This window comes from Mesoplodon bidens (assembly GCF_964165515.1).
Source record: "Mesoplodon bidens genome assembly, chromosome: 2".
Taxonomy (NCBI): Eukaryota; Metazoa; Chordata; class Mammalia; order Artiodactyla; family Ziphiidae; genus Mesoplodon; species Mesoplodon bidens.
In genome coordinates this window covers 118,701,291-118,723,713 of record NC_138177.1, presented here as the reverse complement: position 1 = coordinate 118,723,713, position 22,423 = coordinate 118,701,291, and the positions used below count along the sequence as shown (strand labels likewise).

The following is a 22,423-nucleotide window of genomic DNA, read 5'->3' as shown; positions in this document are numbered from 1 at the left end:
GAATAATCGTCATTGAAGCTCAGAGTAGCAATAATGGAATCCTACCATATATAAGAAAATGTTTAGAGTGAGTCAAATTTTAAAAATAAAATAACCCTGTTCTGATAAATATATAAACTTTTACACAGGAACTCTGACTTTGATGAATTTAATCTGAGATCTAAGGTTTACTTTTATCTATTTTCTTTTTACCTTTTTGGAGTATATATATAAGTTTGGTGTTCTGCCTGGGACTGGAATGCCAGCTTTAGTTAGTTTTATGAAATACTTCTGCACTCGGCTGGCAACCTAAGGAAACACGACAAGCCTTTTAACGTAATAAATGACAAGACATGCAGTACCAGAATAGTTTTTTAAAATAGTTTTTAAAACATCCACGTGTATCTTAATGAATAGTAACCACTTAAAATCTACCATAAATCTAGAAATAATTTTAAATTGCCACCAAAGACACTTATGTTTTAAAATAGAGACAAAAAAATTGTTAAAATAAATTAAATCTGTTTGATTCCAAAGCTAAACACATTTTCAACTTGTGAACACTAGTGCTTGTAGCATAAAAACACATCTATTAATACCAATGGGAATGTGACAGATATTTTTTTAGAAAGACAATCAGGGAATACTGACTAAGGCACTATCACAAATCTATTAGCACAGTCTAACCAAAAAGCACAAACTGGTGCACTCTTTAAACATTCAAGAGACACCAAGTCCATTACTTTTTTATTTTTAAGTAATGATCCAAAGCGGAATTATCTCAGAGTTGTTTCTAAAATCAACAGAAAAATACACAATGTTGTTTTTTAAAACTCCACATACTATAGCACTGTGTAGCTAAATACGAAGGGGCAGGTCTACTGATTTTAGCTTCACTATCCTTCATTTAAAAAACCATCAAAAACATGCCAACAATATGCGGCTATCTCCTCAATTACCTGCTTTGCTGTCCTATTGCCCAGTTCATCTGCTATCTTCTGCCAGCGTCGAGATTCTACTTCTTCAGGAGGGTATTTCAAGAGTAGTTGTTCAAGCTTTTTCTAAGCCAAACCAAAGACCAAATTTAAGAAAGTTTAATACTGAGTTTCTAAGTAAATACATTCACCTTTCATCTTAAACTATAATACTCCCTCCCCAACTTTGGGGGTTAGATCAACTAGAAATCCTCATGCTAGGAAAAATTTCTAGTAAGGAATTTAAGACTTCACAAGAAAAATAAGATTAGAAAATAAACCTATGAAAGACCTTATAAAGATTTTCTATGCACTTCAGTAAAAAAGGAAAGCACCCCCAACAAAGAAAATAATTAATTAATATGTTACATATCTTAGTGATTTCCACTGACCACTTTATCTTGCTAGACTATGTTTAGGCTTGCCACTATGGATCTGACAAAACTATGTAAATTCATTTGGATTTAGACAGAATACTAAAAGAGATCTTTTCCTCCTTTGTGTGGTCCTTCATTCAAATATTTAATTTTAATATTCTGACCTATCTCCTAAATTCTCCCATAGTCCTAAGGATGCAAAATAGTCCAAATGTTGGAAATAAAAGTTTCCTGAAGCTTTTTATAAACTGATAAACTCATTATAGCTGTGGGGCTAATCCTCACATGAGATAGAGATGTGTCTCAAACCTTACCCACAAACAATCCTAGCTATATGCCAAGATGTAAGAGAACACTCTGACCTTGGCTTTGCCAGCTCCCCTCCAAACAAAAACAAGAATTCACTTGGAAGCACAGCTTTACTTGGCTCCAGGTTTTTGTCTCACAAAGCTGCATTACAAAAACTTTACTCGGGCCTCCCTGGTGGCGCAGTGGTTGAGAGTCCGCCTGCCGATGCAGGGGACACGGGTTCGTGCCCTGGTCTGGGAGGATCCCATATGCCGCGGAGCGGCTGGGCCCGTGAGCCGTGGCCGCTGAGCCTGCGCGTCCGGAGCCTGTGCTCCGCAACGGGAGAGGCCACAACAGTGAGAGGCCCGCGTACCGCAAAAAAAAAAAAAAAAAAAAAAAAAAAAACTTTACTCCATCTGTTTCAATATCTTTTTCAATCCCCCTCCCAAAACCCAGGTTCCTTATTTAAAAATTATCCCCAAAATGGAATTCATATATTCTCAGAATGCAAAATTCTTGAAGTATGCAAAAAGGTATACAGAAATAAGTTTAAATATTTTAAATTCATGGTTAATAGGGATTACATACAACAATATACACTTTACTCATAATACTGGCTCTAATTTTAACTGCTTTTTTTTTTTTTTTAACCTACACAATTTAGAAATATCTATTACCTGTTCTTCAACAGTCCACAACTGGTTAAATGTTTCAGGTTTGGTATCATCACACAGGCGTCCTCTTATCATCTACATATAAAACAAGGTTTTTGTCAGAGAGAAAAAGCAAAGACTACTCTTTGATACAGCCAAATAACACACAAATTGTGAAATTTTTAATTAATTTCAAAATATGTGAGTAAATTTATTTTTTTAATGTGTACATAATTTATTGCTTACAAAATGTTTTCGTGTTCTTTTATTTCATTTGGTTTTATACTCCTAGCAATCCTGAGATATAGGTGACAGCAACTTCATTTTAAAGAAAAAGAAATGTTACTTTTTCTTTTTTTTTTTAATAATCATTGTTATATTGCTTATATTTTATTTGAATTACCTTTCTTTGGTAGATTGCAAATCATCTGAAAACCAAAGAATTCAAATATTTTTAACAAATCCATTTTCCAATTAGTGTCTTGTACCTCAGAAGAGTATTTCCATCCCAATCTTTTAAATAAAGCATCACATCCACCCTCACAAAGAAAAATGAAGGAAACAAAGCATGAATACACACCAGGTGCATCTTTCTCCTTTGTTATCTATTTATTCTTTACTTTTGAAATATGAACAGTTTTATTTCTAGCCTAAGGATGTGGGGAAACATCTTGAAGAGATCATATGTACTGACTGTTTAGGGCAGATTTAGAAATAATAATGTACCATATATATTCTTTGCTAACAATGAGGAAATTATACACGGAATTTTTTCCATTATAATATTTTTAATGTGTTAGTCTTTTTATTTAAGTAATAATAAAGTAATATCCTAAACATATGTCTTGCTCATAAAATGGAGCCTAATATCAATTTTCCTAAAATGTACATAATATTTTTAACTGGTTACACAGCTCAACATACCCCTATCTTTATGGCTATTGTTTATTTTAAAGAAATGTTACTTTTTCATTCTGAACCCACATGTTTATTGAAGTTCATCTAACTAACAGCAGCAAGGCCAGGTTACAACCAGCAAATCCTAGTTACATTCCACTACACACACAGAGTTCTTATTTTTATTATTATTTTTATTTATTTATTTATTTATTTATTTTTTGCGGTATGTGGGCCTCTCACTGCTGTGGCCTCTCCCGTTGCGGAGCACAGGCTCTGGACACGCAGGCTCAGCGGCCATGGCTCACGGGCCCAGCCGCTCCGCGGCATGTGGGACCCTCCCGGACCGGGGCACGAACCCGTATCCTCTGCATTGGCAGGCGGACTCTCAACCACTGTGCCACCAGGGAAGCCCAAGAGCTCTTATTTTTAGAATAAATACTGTATTATGTGTCAGGCACTGAACTGGGCATGTTACATGTACTACTCATTATATTCCTCACAACAACTCTACAACATAGGGTGATATTAATCACATTTTATATAAGAGGAAACGGCAGCTTGGAGACTCTAATATAGATGACATCTGAAGTTCCACAGCTAGTAAGTGGTGGAGTTATGATTTCAACCCAGCTTTTTCTTAACTTCAAAGTTCATGCTCTCACTATACCTTCAAGTGAAAGACTGCTTGAATTTTAAGAATACAAACCAGCAAAATGTTAAAATGTTTTGTCTATAATTCAAATTTTCCTGCTCCAGCACTTTATCCTGCTTACCTGAGGACGACTGTTTGAGCCTTCTGGACCATCACTCAAAGGCAACATAGAGTATGAAAGGGACTCTCCATCCTTCCTAGGATCTAAAGGACTTTTTGGTCTAGCAGGTAAACCTACTAAAAAGAAAACCACGTATAGGATTATTAAAGCAAGACTTTGTCACGTAGTTCTCTAATTAAATTCGTATCATGTAATTTCTTACCTTTATCAAAAACTAGTTTAACTCTCCTAGTATGTCTTTTGCGATTTTTAAATTCTCTTTCAAAGTTCCCAAGGCTATTGGTATATTGGTCCCATACAATCTCGGGCAATTGAACAACTCTCTGTGGATATGGAAGCCCTATATCAGCCTGGTGGGGGAAAAAAATGAAAGTGACAAACTAAGTTTAATTCAAGAAATTATCAACTACAACCAAATTTTCAGACGACTCCAAATCTAAATAATCATCAACTGAGCATTTCTATTCACTTTTTGAATCCAACAGCCAATGAAGTTAATACAGTCTAAACATTAAATGGTAGAGATGATAGCCAAGTAAAGGAAAATGAACTTAACAAAACGTAAGCACTATTTTTAGAGGTCTAAAGCTGAACTATATAAACATACTGTACTTTATCACTAACACACTTCAAACAGAAATAGCAAAGAAAGATTTTTATCTCTAAGAACAGCACATGAAATGTGTTTGACTGAAATATAATAGATATGAGTTGACACACAGAATTTATTTTTAATGGACCCATGTGTTCCTGACTTATCCATAAAACTATTAATTATTTTCACACTATATAGCTCAGCACGTGTACAAAAAAAATCACATTTTGAGAATCAAAACTACATCTTCAGTTTACTTGGAATTCAATTGCTTTGCCAACCACCTTTAGAGAAGTTATTAGTTGTCATAATTACTAAAACCAGGTCATTATGATCAATCTTTTTTTTTTTTTTTTTTTTTTGCGGTACGCGGGCCTCTCACTGTTGTGGCCTCTCCCGTTGCGGAGCACAGGCTCCGGACGTGTAGGCCCAGCGGCCGTGGCTCACGGGCCCAGCCGCTCCGTGGCAGGTGGGATCTTCCCAGACCAGGGCACAAACCCGCATCCCCTGCATCGGCAGGCGGACTCTCAACCACTGCGCCACCAGGGAAGCCCATGATCAATCTTTTGATAGGGATTTGGGTTTCATAGGTGGGTGTATTTGTCAGAACTCATATAATGGTAAAATTGGGATTTCTGAATTTCATCTTATGTAAATTTCACCTGAAAAAGTTAAAAAAAAATTTAGTTAACGATATGCATTCTGAAGTGTTTTGGTGTTAAGTGTGCATGTCTGCAACTCTGGAATGCATCAAATGCATTCCATCTTGAAATAAGATAAAATGGTGGATGGAAGAATTGCATAAACATACAATCAAGCAAATATAATAAAATGTTAATGGTAGAATCTGGGGGTGGATGTGTGTGCTAACTATACAGTACTTTCCACTTTTTTGTCTACTTAACATTTTTCAAAATAAAACGTAGAGAAAAAAATCAGGTCATAAATTATGAAATTGGCAAGCAAAATCCACTTTGTGACACAGAATTCTTAATTTTTATTTTGCTTGTGACATATTATATTAGTACCGTCATCATAATAGCACATATTAGTCTAAGGTTCAACTTTAGAAAAATTAGAACAGAGTGTCTTTTAAAATAATGATGGTAGTAATATCAAAGAAAGCTAACAAGCCGTAAAGGTTCCCTGCATTCTATATACCAGTATATAATCCAAGTTTCCTTAATTTCAATTAGGAGTTTTTAGATGTCCACTAAAACAAAGAGATCACATGTCAACAACTTAACTACTCTGGTAAACCTAAAGAAAATAGACAATTTAAGCATACTTGAGTTAACACAGAAAAACTGAAAACTCAAACTTCTAAATTAAATCCAGCAGAAAATTTTCTTTCCAAGGAACATAAGTCTTTCATGATTACCAAAGTATCTGGGATTTAATACACATTTGTACATTTTTGAAAAAATTCTTAAGATAGTCAATATCACATCTCTGTTTCTGAGATAAAGTGAAAAGAAATTCAGTTCTAAACTAAACACAGAAATGGAAAACCAGCAAATAACCAACCACATACGTATCTAGTAAATTGTGCATAATTGCAACTTTTTGCCCACCCAAGAACATGAATAAAATGCGATTAAGGTTAAAACACCATCTGTTTTAGTTGAATCAATGATAAGTAAACACTGTAAGTGCTGTATCTTTTTGCACCAGCAAATTGTTTCATGACAGCAGTGCAGAATCAATAAACACCTAAGTGGGCCCACTATAAGACAGAGGTTAAAATAGGGTTCTAAAAACTCTAGAAGGTTTAACAAATCAATATATAGATCCTACATCTATTATGATATTCAGTGTTCTGAAAGCAGAGAAAGGAATGCTTGCCAAGTAAATAACATAACTAGAAAAATCCAAATCCAAACAATAATCATCTAAATAAAATGAAGTCCCCAGGGCCGTTCCCTCAACACCTGGTAGACCACTTTTGTGACTCATTAAAAACTAGTAACTAATAACTAAATTTGTCATACTGAACAGGCTAAATTTTTGTGTTAAGGTGAAAAAGAGTATTCTTTTTCATAGTTTTTCAGTTTTAATCTTTTCAGACAATGCTGATTAACATTTGCCTCTCAAATTTACTGAATAATTAGGGGGCCCCTAATTCAAGACACATACTATGGCATAAATGCACATCTAGATTATCTCCATGTTTACACACTAAGAAAGTTATAAAAACTTGAATCACTTTCAAATGGTTAACTGCTTAAATATGAAAGTTATGTTTTAAGGAAAAAATAAAATTATAAGGAATTTTAAACTAAAATAAAAGAACATTTCAAAACTAAGTAAAATTTATATACGTCATTCTCATAGACTTGGCAACCATAACCTTAAAGACATTTAAAATATAGTTTTTGTTTGTATCACCATTGTTTTCTATCTCACTATGTTCAGAGTTAGAAAAGTAACTCTAAACTAAGCAGTAAATAAATACTAAAGTATTTTTTCTTTTAGCTTCAACAATCTTGAAGTCCTGAAAGCAAAACAGGGAAAATATTTTTAAGATGGGGAAGGAAGAAAGTAACAGAAAAAGACTGTAAAAATGGCTAGGAACAGGACATCAAGTTTCTATACACACATCCAATTAAAGCTCCTAGCTATCTTCATTGAGGTATATTTTATTGTGTGTTTGGAGGGGGGTCAAGGAAGGCAGTATTCTGCCTTCAGTAATATGGTTAATTACAGAATGGGAAAAAATTAAACATTTAAAAAAGTATATATTCATATAAAAAGAATAAACCGAGTTATTACCAAATACATCTCAATAAATCTTAAAAATTGCTCAATATATACCTTCTTCTGGAGTTTTTCCACAAATCCAATGGGATTTTTTAGAGCTTCTTTCTGATGTCTGCCTAAGTTTTCAAGGTCCTGGACTGCTTGAGAACGTTGAGCCTCAAGTACAGCAATCGTCTGTAACAGTCTCTGATAACTACAGAGACAAAAAAAAAAAGCCCTCACTAAAATTTTCTAGTTACAACAATAAAAACTGAGTTCAAGCCATGATCTACTATTAAGTCACACAGTCTTTGTAAAGTTACCTGAAAGAGTTTTAGTAAAACATATTACTGGGAATAAATGAGGTCTTCCTGAGTTACGAAGTACCTAGTCAGAAAATATCAGTTAGAGAAAGCAAAGCCTTATTCTCCCATCTAAAGTTCTTAATTCTTGAACCAGAACAAGTACAGAAAGTAAGAAAGCAAGCATCTTGACTTTCCAGCAATCCAAGTCATTAAGAAACAGCTAAATTAAAAAAAAAATTTTTTTTTTTAAATCGTAAGATTTTTAGCACCAGGAGGGATCACCAAATTCAGTCCCTCTGTTGTATTCTGTTGGAATAAGAAATCTGAGGCAAATTTTCTTGACCAGAGTTACAAGAAACTGTCATATAATTCAGACATGATCTTAGTTGTCATGGTTCTCATTTGCTCTTTCTGTTATACCTCCATTCTAGAGGAAGTTTACTTCCCTGTCAATTCTTAAGTATTAAACATTTTTATAGAAGAAAGAACTCAAAGATATTTTTTACTTCCCTGCCTACAGCAGTCTATTTAGCACAGCTAACATAGAATTTTACCCACACAAACCTACTATCTGTTCATATTCTCCTCCCCCCAACCCCAGTTCAAATTGTCCCGCCTCTCTGTCTAATTTCACATATCAATACACATAAGGAAACACGTTAGCACAAAACCCCTGAATACTCGAATACATTTTGCAAAAAGAACCAAGAACAAATCACTCCAAGTTCACTTCAAAATAAGTCACTAGGTCTTTAAAATATTAGTGAAGCACAATTTTTCTTTATGTCTTTGAATAAATTTCACTCTGTTTCCCAAAGACTATAAACTCCATAATAGCAAACACATCTGAAAAGTCCACTGTTTTGTTTATTCAGTGTGCAGCACACTTCCCAACATATAGATGCTCAGTAAATATTCTTTGAATGAACAAATGGACAGATGTTCTGTGCAATCAAAAGTATACTGAAACTTGTAGGTCCGGAAGTTAGCAAACAAGCAGAAATTTCAAGGGTAAAACAATGCAATTTTTTTTTTTTTTTGCGGTACGCGGGCCTCTCACTGCTGTGGCCTCTCCCGTTGCGGAGCACAGCCTCCGCAACGATGCACAGGCTTAGCGGCCATGGCTCACGGGCCCAGCCGCTCTGCGGCATGTGGGATCTTCCCGGACCGGGGCACGAACCCGTGTCCCCTGCATCGGCAGGCGGACTCCCAACCACTGCGCCACCAGGGAAGCCCCAAACAATGCAATTTTGATGTTCAGACATGGTGTAACTGCAACATGACATTCTCTATTAGAACACCGTTTCAGCCCCCTGCCTAAAACATATTCTTATTCTCAAGTCCCTTGTTAACTAATCCTTGATGAGATGTTTAATAATCAAGGTAAAACTCTGAAGGGTATGGCTTCTCTCAAGCTAGAGATACTTCATTCAAAAGTTAGAACTGAATTGGAAAGCAAGGGCTGTACTAAGTTACTCCTGGATCAGTTACAGAGGTTAACCCTAAACTCACTTTCACTCTGTCTCTGTTTCCTTTGAGGTGTATGGCGTGTACAAACCTTGACCGTGCTGGTGTTTTCTTACCAGGAAGGCTCACCCACGCTCAATCTTAGGGTGATTGTACTGAGTCAGGTAGAACCTAACCTAACCTCTCTATAATACTCTTAATTGCCATATTTCACCTTCAGAACGCCTACCCCATGTAGCTGAATAACCAAAGACTTATCATGGTGTCTCTGTGATGACTGACCCCTGCTTTAAATAGGAGGACACACTTCTGTATCATCAATATGAAAATGATTATGAGTCTATTAAACTTGCAGCAAACTAGTGTAAGCAAGTAACAATTAATGAGGCACAAGTAAGAACAGAGTTATAGGAAAAAACAAGCAGAGGCTTGAAAAAGTGCTAGTCAGTCACTGCCACTGGGAAGGCCTCTATTTGAAGTCAGTAAATTATAACAATTTTTACTGTATGTAAATTATTCCACAATGATTCTGGCTTTAAAAAATAATTCCAACAGAGATTACAAAGAAAGTATAACTCTTCACTCCCTATTTTGCTTCTCTTCAATCAAGATTAAATGATTAGCAAATTGAAAGACCTAATATATACATTGGTAAAGACTTAAAAGTCCAGAATAAGTGAAAAGACTGTAAGAAGATAGTGAGTTTAAGTCTTCTAGCCCAGCTAATTTGAATAATTTCCTAGAGTATTCAGAGATTTTACCAATAAGATTATCATACATATCCCTAAGCAGAGATGGAGGAAATAAAAAACTGGCATGACATCTAAAAAACAGTGTAATACAGATAAATCTAATTTCAATCCTACCCATCCACTCACTTCAGCTCTAAAAGCTGGAATGTGACCCAGGCATCAATCAAGGCAAGATTCATCTGTTCATTAATTTAGGCACTATCCTTAAAAGCTTCAGTAATTATCAAAGTAAATCAGGAACAGAGCTTAGGTATAATAGAGGATCTACCACTACACCAGAGAGGGAGTAAAGGAACTGGATGGGAACGAATGGGACAGGACTGCCATATTGTGGGGGATGGAGGATGGGCATGTAAGGGTCCATCATACCAGTCTGTCCACTTTTTTGTATGCTTGAAGTTCTCCACAATGAATTAAAAAGAAAACTCCAACTTGAGTTCAAATTAACCGGTGACGTGGCCACTGTTCTCTTCCTGGGCTAATAGGATCATACTCACTACTGTATTCAGCTCTGCTTTGAAAGACAAACAGGTTCATGACCACACAAGATGGATGGGAGACTATGTAATATGAAATAATAATAGTGTCAAACATTTACTGAATGTGTACTATATATATTGTACAATGTGCAATTAGGCAATTCTCATAATCAACTTACAAGATAGGTACCATTACCCTTATTTCACAGATAAGTAAACCAAGGCACAGATCATGCCAGCCATTTGTTCCACAATGTGATGTGAGGAATAATTTAATTAGCCAAGAAATGGGAACCTCCAATAAAATATTATTTCAATCTTTATGTAACATGCAGCTATGTGGAAAAGAAAATAGACTTGTCTTATAACGTACAAAGGGGCAAACTAAAATCAAATTGTGATAAGGCACAATATGAAGCAAAACCTTTTCTCAGTCAAAACCAATAAAAGATGGTAGGATAGCACCCAATCACCATAGATGTTCACAGAGATATTTAAAGGAAATTCAAGCATTAAAAAATCCTGAAACTCTTTTACTCCAGTAAAACATGCTGCTTTCAATTCTGCTATTCACTGAACCAAGTAAGAGGATGGAAAGACTGGGGAAAAAAAAAAGTATAAACTTTTACAAGAATGCAAGTAGAGTACAGCTTCCCCACACAGACAACTTTGTATTAAATCTATCAAAATTATTTTTTATCTATTTCTAAAGCTGAATCCAATGCAAAGAACAGCAAGCTTAGCTGTGGCAGATAATTGTTAAATTTTGTTTCATGTCTTCAACATAAAAAGAATTTTAGCTTGTATACTGAGGAATCACATTTGACTAAAATAGAAATACTCTTCAAATCTACATCTAAGTTACTTTCACTACCTTTCACTCTCCAAATCTTCCTGAATTCTTTACTCACTTCTGTGAATTTTAAAACATTTAAATGAAAGAGTATATTTGTAAAAATACTGATGTCTGAAAGAGGATACCAAGAATTAACAATCTAGAAGTTTAATTGTATTGTCCAATTTCTAGACAGTGATATTACACACACTATGAGAGAGTGAGAGTGAGAGTGTGTGTGTGTGTGAGAGAGAGAGAGAGAGAGAGAGAGAGGAGAAAGATTTTATTTCCAAGCAAGCCAGAATCTTTTTCAAGGAGTCAGATTTCAATTCTATTGTGGAAGGTTACATGGCATTTGTAATTTTAAAAACTAATGGGGAAACTATTTATTTATTTATTTATTTTTGGCTGCATTGGGTCTTCATTGCTGCACACGGGCTTTCTCTAGTTGCAGCAAGCAGGGGCTACTCTTCGTTGTGGTGTGTGGGCTTCTCTTGTTGTGCAGCATGGGCTCTAGGCACATGGGCTTCAGTAGTTGTGGCACACAGGCTCAGTAGTTGTGGCTCACAGGCTCTAGAGCGCAGGCTCAGTAGTTGTGGTGCACGGGCTTAGTCGCTCTGCGGCATGTGGGATCTTCCCAGACCAGGGCTCAAACCCGTATCCCCTGCACTGGCAGGTGGATTCTTAACCACTGTGCCACCATTGAAGTCCCCGGGAAAACATTTAAAAAAATCTAAACTGAGGGTTATTCTGCCCCTAAAATTGGCTTGATTATTCAGTCATTAAATAGTGTCACTAAAGACCTCACCATCACCAAAAAAAAAAAAAAAAAAAAAAAGGAAAGGAAAAAAAAGAGAAAGCTATTCTAGATCAGGAGTCTACAACCTATGGTCTGCCTGTTTTTTTTGTTTTTGCGGTATGTGGGCCTCTCACTGTTATGGCCTCTCCCGTTGCGGAGCACAGGCTCCGGACGCGCAGGCTCAGCAGCCATGGCTCATGGGCCCAGCTGCTCCGCGGCATGTGGGATCTTCCTGGACCAGGGCACGAACCCGTGTCCTCTGCATCGGCAGGCGGACTCCCAACCACTGTGCCACCAGGGAAGCCCATGCCTGTTTTTTTAAATAAAGTTTTATTGGAACATAGCTACACTCATTTGTTTACACAATGTCTATGGCTGTTTTCTAGCTACAATGACACAGTGGAGTAGCTGTAAAGTGGAGTTGATCCCCAAAGCCTAAAATATTACTATCTTCGCCTTTAGGGAAAAGTCTGCAAGGCCCTGCTCTAGATCTAAAGATACAGAGACATGACAACCAAATGTAATGCATAATCTGAGATTAGCTCCCACAGAGGGAAAACGGACATTTGGGTGTATAGATGAAAAAATTTTAATATATTGCTGTTTATATCAGTGCCAAACTGGTGTAATAAAGTAGTTAAGGTTATGTAGGAGAACGTCCTTGTTTTTAGGAGACATATACTAACATATACGGGTGATAAGTCTACAACACACTTTAAAAGAGCTTAGCAGGCACTCCCCTGGTGGTCCAGTGTCTGCGCTCCCAATGCAGGGGGCCTGGGTTCGATCCCTGGTCAGGGAACTAGATCCCACATGCCACAACTAAGATTTCGCATGTCACAACTAAAAGATTCCGCATGCCGCAATGAAGATCCCACGGGCCTCAACTAAGACCCGGCGCAGCCAAATTAACTAACTAATTAATTAATTAAAAACCGGCTTAGCAAAAAGAAAAGTTTTATAGTATATGAGGTGGGAACGAAGATGAGGGGGAAAGAGTAACATGATTATTATTAGCTGGAACACTAAGCTTGATTAAACACACTGAAAAAAACTAGAGGGAGTAACATGACATAATAATAAATCTATTAGTTTATACTGTAAGAAGAAAAGGAAAAGGGGTATAGGAAAAACTTCCAATCAGATGACTTAACAAATGTTTTCACATGTGTGCACAAATGCACACTTGTATGCATTGTGAGTAGAAGGAAATAAGAAAAAGAAGAGCAAGATTTATTATAGATTTTATTTTCAACAGGACAAAGTTATGTAAAGCAAATTGGTTCTCAAAAATAACAGTAACATTTTAACAAAATTTTAAACAATAACAAATTTCATCATAGCAATCTACCAGGATAAAACAATTGAGGGAGGAGCCTCAATTTACTCTAACTATACCATTATCTTAACTAAGTGTGGCATTTTCTACTGTCTGCAAGATGTTGAGCTCACCATGTATATACATGATTGAACAGAAATTACTTTTATGAAAGTAGAACACACGGTTTTTAAAATTACTGTCTTCCTTCACGAAGGATTTGAAACACTAAAACTACAGGATTTGCAAATTCACAAATGGTCTCTCTCACTTTTCATTAGAGAATGATCAAAAAGACTTTTATGAAATTCTGTGTTAAGACAGAAACTAATATGTCTTTCCAGATATAAAGATCAACCCTGTATTGAAAACAACTAAAAATGCTGAATTAAAAACAAATAAAGAGGGACTTCCCTGGTGGTACAGTGGTTAAGAATCCGCCCACCAATGCAGGGGACACGGGGTTCGAGCCCTGGTCCAGGAAGATCCCACATGTCGCGGAGCAACTAAGCCCATGCGCCATAACTACAGAGCCTGTGCTCTAGAGCTTGGGAGCCACAACTACTGGGCCCACACACCACAACTATTGAAGCCCGTGTGCCAAGAGCCCATGCTCCACAACAAGAGAAGCCACCATGATGAGAAGCCAACTCACAGCAACGAAGAGTAGCCCCTGCTCACCGCAACTAGAGAAAGCCCGTGCGCAGCAACAAAGACCCAACACAGCCAAAAATTTTAAAAATAAATAAATTAAATAAATAAATAAATAAATAAAAACAAATAAAGAAAAAACCATGTACTTTTTTATTTTAAAAGCATAGAAGAACCAGTAAGATACTAAGACTTTTTTTAAAATTAATTATTATTATTATTTTTTTTTGCGGTACACGGGCCTCTCCCATTGCGGAGCACAGGCTCTGGACGCGCAGGCTCAGCAGCCATGGCTCACGGGCCTAGCCACTCCGCGGCACGTGGGATCTTCCCGGACCGGGGCACGAACCCGTGTCCCCTGCATCGGCAGGCAGACTCTAAACCACTCCGCCACCAGGGAAGCCCCTAAGACTTTTTATTAATAGGCCAAAATCTAAGTGAAGGCATAAACTGAGAGAATCAAATGCAGCACAACACCACTTTGGCCTTGAGGGCAGGTACTTCACTTGGTCAGGGAACAGAAAACAAAGCCAACAAGGTAGGAAGTCCAATAAGAGACCCTCTCCCATCAAGTTGTGACCCTACCCCCTCACTCCCACCACCCCACAGGAGACTTGCTTTGGGACTCAGGAACCAAGCACATAAAAATTTCAACAATAAAAAGCTGTTACCACAGATAGTCCTTGTATATATTTGCTGCCCCAAATCATATTAACTGGGTGGCCTAAAAGAACTGAAGCCATGACTATCATTTAAAGCAGTCATTCTGGACTGGTATACACACACCCATCCCCACCAACATACCCATAGAAGTGAACGCAATTTTCTTGGGAGGAATACAATTTTATTGCAGCCCTCAAAGATAACTAATAAATAATTTTCCAAAGAAAGTGAACAGCTCACATCTTAAAATTATCAAGCATACAGGAAAACTAGACACAAAGAATAAGAATAAAACACAAGCTTGAAAATACCTATATGGAATAGGAAACTACAAAAACTGAGTATATAGCTTTGAAAAGGAAGCAAATTAAAATTCTAAAAATATAATAGTTAAAACTAAAAGCTCGGGCCTCCCTGGTGGCGCAGTGGTTGAGAGTCCGCCTGCCGATGCAGGGGATACGGGTTCGTGCCCCGGTCTGGGAGGATCCCATATGCCGCGGAGCGGCTGGGCCCGTGAGCCATGGCCGCTGGGCCTGCGCGTCCGGAGCCTGTGCTCCGCAACAGGAGAGGCCACAGCAGTGAGAGGCCCACATACCGCAAAAAGAAAAAAAAAAAAAAAAAAAAAAAACTAAAAGCTCAACAGGCACAAACTTCAGCTTCCAGGAAAATGTAGATTAGGCAAATTCAGAATAAACCCTTCATTGAAGACAAGCTGAAAAAAAATATGTAAAAACTCTGAAAAGCATCAATGAGCTAACAGAATTATAAGTATTATCAGGTCAAGATCCATGAGAAGACAGAAACCAGAAAGTGAAACTATGTTGTGGGGCGCTTTTGCCCAGAAACAATTTACTGATCCAGAAGAGGAGATTGATAGGCTTCTGATAGCTTAAAATGGAAGAAGATCAAGCTGGAGTCTAGGGCCTACCAAGGGTGAGACTCTGAGAAATCAGCTTATGCTCTGGCCTGGGATCCTGAAGGGCTACACCCTAGGAATAAGGCTGAACAGGAAGTAAAAGACCCTCTCAGAGAAGACCAGAATATCTTAGTTAGTAATTAACTAGTAAGGCTGAAAATGCACATACCCCAAGACCCAGACGTCCCATATACAGGAATGTAACTTCAAGAAACTCTCAAATATACACAGCAGCATATATTTTGGGCAGCCTTATTCATGACAACTCCAAACCAGAAACATCCCAAAGGTCCATCTAAGCAGAATGGATAAACTGTGATATGGGTATACAATGGAATACTACACAGCAATGAAAATGGACAAACTACATCTATTTATACAACACAAATGAATATCACAAACATAATGTATCACAAAGAATACTAAACTAAACTTCATTGTTTCTGAATACATACATAGGTGGTAAAACCTTTTAAAATAGCAAAGAATGATTTTCACAAAAGTAAAACAGTGGTTATCTCTGAGAAGAAGGGGGTATAACTGAGGAACTATTCACAGGGGACTTCTGGAGTGCTGTCAATATTGTATTTCTTAACCTAGATTGTGGTTAAACAATTATAGGCTTTTTGATTCCATAACTACTCTATATCTGTATGTAAATACTTCATTACTGTTATATGCATGAGATATTGTACCTTTTTTTTTTAAGGGAAAGTTTTCTAGGGAGACAATGTTGCAGAGAGATCACTTCTACTCTTTTCAAACTATTTAGGATTCACATAGGAGTCCTAGTTCAAGTCCAAGCTCCATCAGCAACTAACTATGGGACCTTATTCAAGTCATTAAAAGTTGGGCCTTAGCTTCCTCAGCTATAAAATGAGAAGAATGGACCTGATAAGTGATTGCAAAAACTTTTTTCAAAGTGAAACATTCTAGGATTATAAGACACTTGTTCAATTCTGGTCAATCATTATTTTATGTTCTTCCTGAGTTAAAAATGGACTCAGTTTATACTGTACACATAAATACAGCATTAAGTCACTGTTGACTTCATACAGAACATATCTAAGACTTGGGTTCATCAGCTCTGCCCATAGTGAGGAGTAAGTGCTCTCCAAGGAGAAGGTATTTTAAAAGATCTAAGGAGTAAGTTTACCCTACATCACAATGTCTACTCATGATACATTAATGGCTTTTCTCTCAAAGAAGCTACTTCCAAAAAGAAATTACCTGGAATATGATGGCTGTGGTTTATGAAGAGACTGGCTATTCCCTAAATCACTGAATAGTATACTTCCTGAAGGTGGGAATTGTTAGGTACACCTATCCCTCTAGTTTTTAAAATATATGTCTTACCTCATTTATTACATTATACAATCCTTGAGAGAAAAGCCATTTTTCTACTTCTTTAATAATGTCCCATAGGATATTAAGGTTCACAAGACATAGAAAGTGCTCATAAAGATGAAAACAAATAAACAAAAACCACAAGAGAAAATATGATCTGAATAGTTATTTGGATGGATGGCTTTTCAGTGGTTAAACAACTGTTTACAGAACACTGTTTCAATGGTGTATATATGTTCTTGTTATTTCTTTATATATGCTAAAGGTACATATAGCCTCAATCCTTTTCAACAGTCAAGACTCAGATGAACACACAAAAGGTATACTTAAGCAAATTCATGGATGACATGAAGCTGAGAAGGACAGCAAATACTTTAGATGAAAAAAAGTCAGGATTAAAAAATAACAAGCAACCTCTAGAAAACTAGACAAGAAGAAATTTAACTACATAAACAAAAAATCTGGAATTGGACTACAAAATAACCAGACAAGTACAGGATGGCACGAAGTTGCCTTAACAGGCATAAAAAACTGCGAGCCTCCCAGTTGATCCTAAGTACAATTATGAGGTTGAAGTGTGAAGTGGCTGCTCAAAAACATATATTAGCTTGTACTTGTATGAACCCATTCAAACACTTAACCAAGCATGCTCATTGTACAAAGAGCACTACATCAGCTGTTCCTGAAGGATACAAGTATAATCGATATGCAGCCCTACCCTTAAGACCATTACAATTTAAGTAAGAGGGTGTTCATATGTATATTGGTAGTTGCTTATTTAAATACTGAAAAAACAAGAAAGCTTATAAAATTCCTAGTCAATTCCTAAAATTTGCAAGAATTATAGTGATTAATGTACTGTAAGAGAAAAACACATAGGTAAAAGTTGACTAACCATGATGAGCTTTTAAGCATGAAATGAACAAAGCTATCACTCCTGGGAAACCCAAGCAATATTTCATACAAGAAGCAAAAATCAAGTTGAATCCTGAAAAATATGTGGTATTTTTAAAGGAAAAGGGAAAAGGAGGTTAAGATATTATAGACAGAATAAATAGTGCAAGAGAAAGCACAGCAGCAGGTTAAGTCTGTGTTAAGTTGAGAGAATAGTGATAGTATGAAGAATATAAAACATGAGGACAAGTTGAAAACACAAAATAAAAACTCTTTAAATGACTACTAGAAAGAGCTGTAGATCTGATGGGACAAAGAGATATGGTTTCTAGTCCCATTCTGACAAGCTGTGGTCAAGATCAAATCTACTACCCTGTATCATATCAGGCCTTCTGTTTCTTCTTGTACTGATACAAAATAAGACTTTCTAAAATCACTTTCCACTTCTGTAATTCCCAGGAAGTACCACTTGAGCATCTATATTCAAAAATGCAACAGAGAGCAACTGGAAGTTTCAAACAATGATATAAGAAAGCATTTGCCTTTGGAAGGCTAACATGGCTGCAATGTGTAAGATAAACTTGAGAGAAATGAAAATGGCAATGGAAACCACATAGAAAGCTATGTGGCTAGTGTATAACATTACATGCTAAACACCGTATTTTACACTGACGTATACCCAGAAGTTTTTAACCAGCTAGGGCTCTGAAAAGTTAAAAGAAAGTAGTTGGCAGAAGACAGCACATTAAAACTGTCATCAAAATATGAGAGCTTGTTATGTAGAAAAGGGAAGAGACATATTCTAAGTCACCCCAAAGTCAAAATCACATCATTCAAGAGAAGTTCTAGGGAAGAACTTCAAAAAAAGGAAAGATTTCATAAAGCAGTGAGTTCCCTGTCACAAGATAAGTTTAAATAGATACTGAATGATCACCATCAAAGGACACTGTACAGGTGTTATAAATTTGGCAGAAGTTTGGAGTAGGCTTTGTTTCATCAAGGACACTCCAAAGTAAGTTTCTAAAGATATTAGAAAGAGTGTTAAAAATAAATTTCTTCAGTCTCAAAAGGCTATATGTTATGATTCCAATAGTATTACATTTTGTGAAAGATAGAACTACAGACATAGTAAAGAGATCAGTAGTTCCCAGAAACTCAGGGGAAAGGAGGAGGGTTAAGTACAGGAAACAAAGGTTATTATTTTTTTTTAATACCAGTGAAATTATTTTGTATGGTACTGTAATGTTGGATCCATGACATTATACATTTGTCAAAAGCATATAAAACTTTAAAGCATAAAGAATGTACCTTAATGTATGCAAATTTTTAAAAAATCATTTAGTAGGTCAGGGGACCCTAGGAAGGAATATAAACTGTGACACAAGGATCTAAGTGTACAATAAATGCATGAAACAACCTCACTAAAGCGGGTAGAAGGAAAAGGTCCTGACCTAGGTAACTCTGGAAATGAGTAGCATCTCAAGGATAAAAGGTAAAAGGAACTTCACATAAGCACTATATTCTACTTGACATAGTTATTTCCCATAGAAGTAAGAGTTAACAATTCTAATACTGCTATACACATATAATGGAATTAAACAAATAAATGGGTGATGGATGGCCAGGTTTGCTAGTGCTGGAGAATTTACAGATAAATAAGGAGAGGAGCTAAAAGGATCCATATGGTAATATAATGAATTCGAGATAGAGTCAAAGTATGAACTCATGTTTAGCTTTGTATATATACAGATGATTACATATAGAAATATTTATAGATATGTGTATATACACAGGTTAGTAAACACACATATATTTTCTTGTCAGCTGAGACAGATAAATAAAAGCAACAACAACCCTCAGCAGCCAGCACACAGAACCCAAATACTGACTTCTAACACTGTTCTGCAATGAAGGGAAATGGGGTTCCTTACAGAGAAGGCTGATTCTAGGACTGGGGCAGGAAATACACAAGTTGAATCTGGAGTATTTTAAAGTGCCAGAAAGTAAGAAAGTGCTTGAAAAACAAACAAATACATACAACAAAAATACACCACCTTAATAGGACACAGGAGCCAACAGAAAGTTTCCCAATGGCCAAAGCTGAAACAATTTGAGCAATAAAATAGAGTGGTACTAAATTATACCCAAAGTCTGAAAGTAAATATTTATGAGTCTATACTTTATATAAATAAATGACTGAAGGAAGAATGAGTGAGAAGGAGGAAGCAAGGGAAGAAGGATGGAAGGGAGGGAGGGAGGGGGAAAGGAGTGAGGGAGGGAGGGAGGAAAAAAAAGAGAAAAAAAATCTCCCATGTAGAAGATTTCCAAATAATTTATGGAGACACTCTGCCCTCAAGGAGAGAGAACATAACCCCCACTCCTTAAGTGTAGGCTGTGCATAGTGACTTCTTTCCAAAGAATAGAGTACGGAAAGTGGAGAGTAACCTTACAGTGGAGAAACCTGACAAATATTACCAGGCGATCAAGGTCAACAACTGTAATAAATCATATTAATAGTATATCCCTTGGGAAGAGCTAAAATTGCCATTATATGCAGATGACATGATACTACATATGGAAAACCCTAGACTCCACACAAAAACTACTAGAACTGATAAACGAATTCAGCAAGGTAGCAGGATATAAGACTAACATACAGAAATCGGCTGTATTTCTTTACACTAACAATGAAATATTAGAAAGGGAATGTAAACAAACAATCCCTTTTAAAATAGGATCAAAAGAAAAAAAAGTACTAAGGAATAAACCTGACCAAGGAGGTGAAAGACTTAAATGCTGAGAATTTTTAAATGTTAATAAACATTAACAAAGGAAACTGAAGATGATTCAAAGAAATGGAAAGATCCCATGCTCTTGGATTGGAAGAATTAATATTCTTAAAGTGGCCATCCTACCCAAAGCAATCTACAGATTTAATGTGATCCCTAACAAATTACCCATGACATTTTTCACAGACCTAGAACAAATAATCCTAAAATTTCTATGGAACCATAAAACACCCAGAATTGCCAAAGCAATCCTGAGGAAAGAGACCAAAGCAGGAGGCATAACCATCCTAGACTTCAGACAATATACAAAGCTTCAGTAATCAAAACTGTGTGGTATTGGCACGAAAACAGACACGTGGAGCACTTCCCTGGTGGTCCCGTGGTAAAGAATCCACCTTACAATGCAGGGAATGGGGGTTCGATCCCTGTTCGAGGGACTAAGAACCCACATGCCACGGGGCAATTGAGCACGCACGCCACAACTACTGAGCTCACGGGCCTCAACCAGAGAGCCTATGTGCCGCAAACTACAGAGCCCGTGCACTCTGGAACCCAGATGCCACAACTACAGAGCCCACACTCCCTGGACCCTGCATGCCACAACTACAGAAAACCTGTATGCCACAACTAGACAGAAGTCCACACACCACAACAAAGAGGCTGCACGCCACAACGAAAAGATCCTGCATGCCTCAACAAACATCTCACATGCCGCGACTAAGACCCAACACAGCCAAAAATAATAAAATAAATAACAAATCTTAAAAAAAAAATAGACACATGGATCAATGGAACAGAATAGAGAGCCCAGAAATAAACTATCTTTGACAAAGGAGGCAACAATATACAACGGAGAAAGTCTCTTCAGCAAGTGGTGTTGGGAAAGCTGGAGAGCTGCATGTAAATCAATGAAGTTAGGGGCTTCCCTGGTGGTGTAGTGGTTGAGAGTCTGCCTGCCGATACAGGGGACACGGGTTAGTGCCCCAGTCTGGGAAGATCCCACATGCCGCAGAGCGGCTAGGCCCGTGAGCCATGGCCGCTGAGCCTGCGCATCCGGAGCCTGTGCTCCGCAGCGGGAGAGGCCACAACAGTGAGAGGCCCGCATACCACAAAAAAGAAAAAAAAAAAAAAAAAAAAATCAATGAAGTTAGAACACACCCTCACACCATACACAAAATAAACTCAAAATGGCTTAAAGACTTAAATATAAGACATGACACCATAAAACTCCTAGAAGAGAACATAGGCAAAACATTCTCTGACATAAATCGTACCAATGTTTTCTTAGGTCAGTATCCCAGGGCAACAGAAATAAAACCAAAATTAAACAAATGGGACCTAATCAAACTTACAAGTTTTTGTACAGCAGAGGAAACCATAAACAAAATGAAAGGACAATCCAAGAAAATATTTGCAAATGATGCAAATGACAAGGGCTTAATTTCCAAAATATACAAACAGTTCATACAACTCAATAACAAAAAACAACCCAATTGAAAAATGAGCAGAAGATCTAAATAGAAGACATACAGATGGCCAACAGGCACATGAAAAGATGCTAAACATCACAAATTATTAGAGAAATGCAAATCAAAAATACAATGAGGTACCACCTCACATCTGTCAAAATGACCATCATTAAAAAGTCTACAAATAAATGCTGGAGAGGGTGTGGAGAAAAAGGAACCCTCTCACACTGTTGGTTGGAAGGGAAATTGGTATAGCCACTATGGAAAACAGGATGGAGGGTCCTCAAAAAACTTAAAATAGAGTTGCCATATGATCCTGCAATCCCACGCCTGTGCATATATCTGGAGAAAAACATGGTTCAAAAGGATACATGCACCCCAATGCTCCTTACAGTGCTGTTCACAATGGCCAAGACATGGAAACCACCTAAATGTCCATCGACAGATGAGAAAGGATACAT

At 37.0% G+C, this 22,423-nt stretch overlaps 1 protein-coding gene across 4 annotated transcripts in view; it reads right to left on the bottom strand.

Moving 5' to 3' along the window:
• The window catches only part of ZZZ3 (zinc finger ZZ-type containing 3), a 112,227-nt gene that overhangs the window by 12,519 nt on the left and 77,285 nt on the right, over nt 1–22,423 (bottom strand). For 3 of the 4 annotated variants that reach the window (XM_081224355.1, XM_081224357.1, XM_081224356.1), the window contains 6 exons: nt 7,354–7,492; nt 4,147–4,294; nt 3,945–4,060; nt 2,296–2,367; nt 939–1,040; nt 193–288 (listed from right to left, as the gene is read on the bottom strand). In XM_081224355.1, the coding sequence (XP_081080481.1) occupies nt 193–288; nt 939–1,040; nt 2,296–2,367; nt 3,945–4,060; nt 4,147–4,294; nt 7,354–7,492 (673 nt within the window). The remainder of the gene's footprint in view (nt 1–192; nt 289–938; nt 1,041–2,295; nt 2,368–3,944; nt 4,061–4,146; nt 4,295–7,353; nt 7,493–22,423) is intronic. The other variant, XM_081224358.1, reaches the window with a different exon arrangement.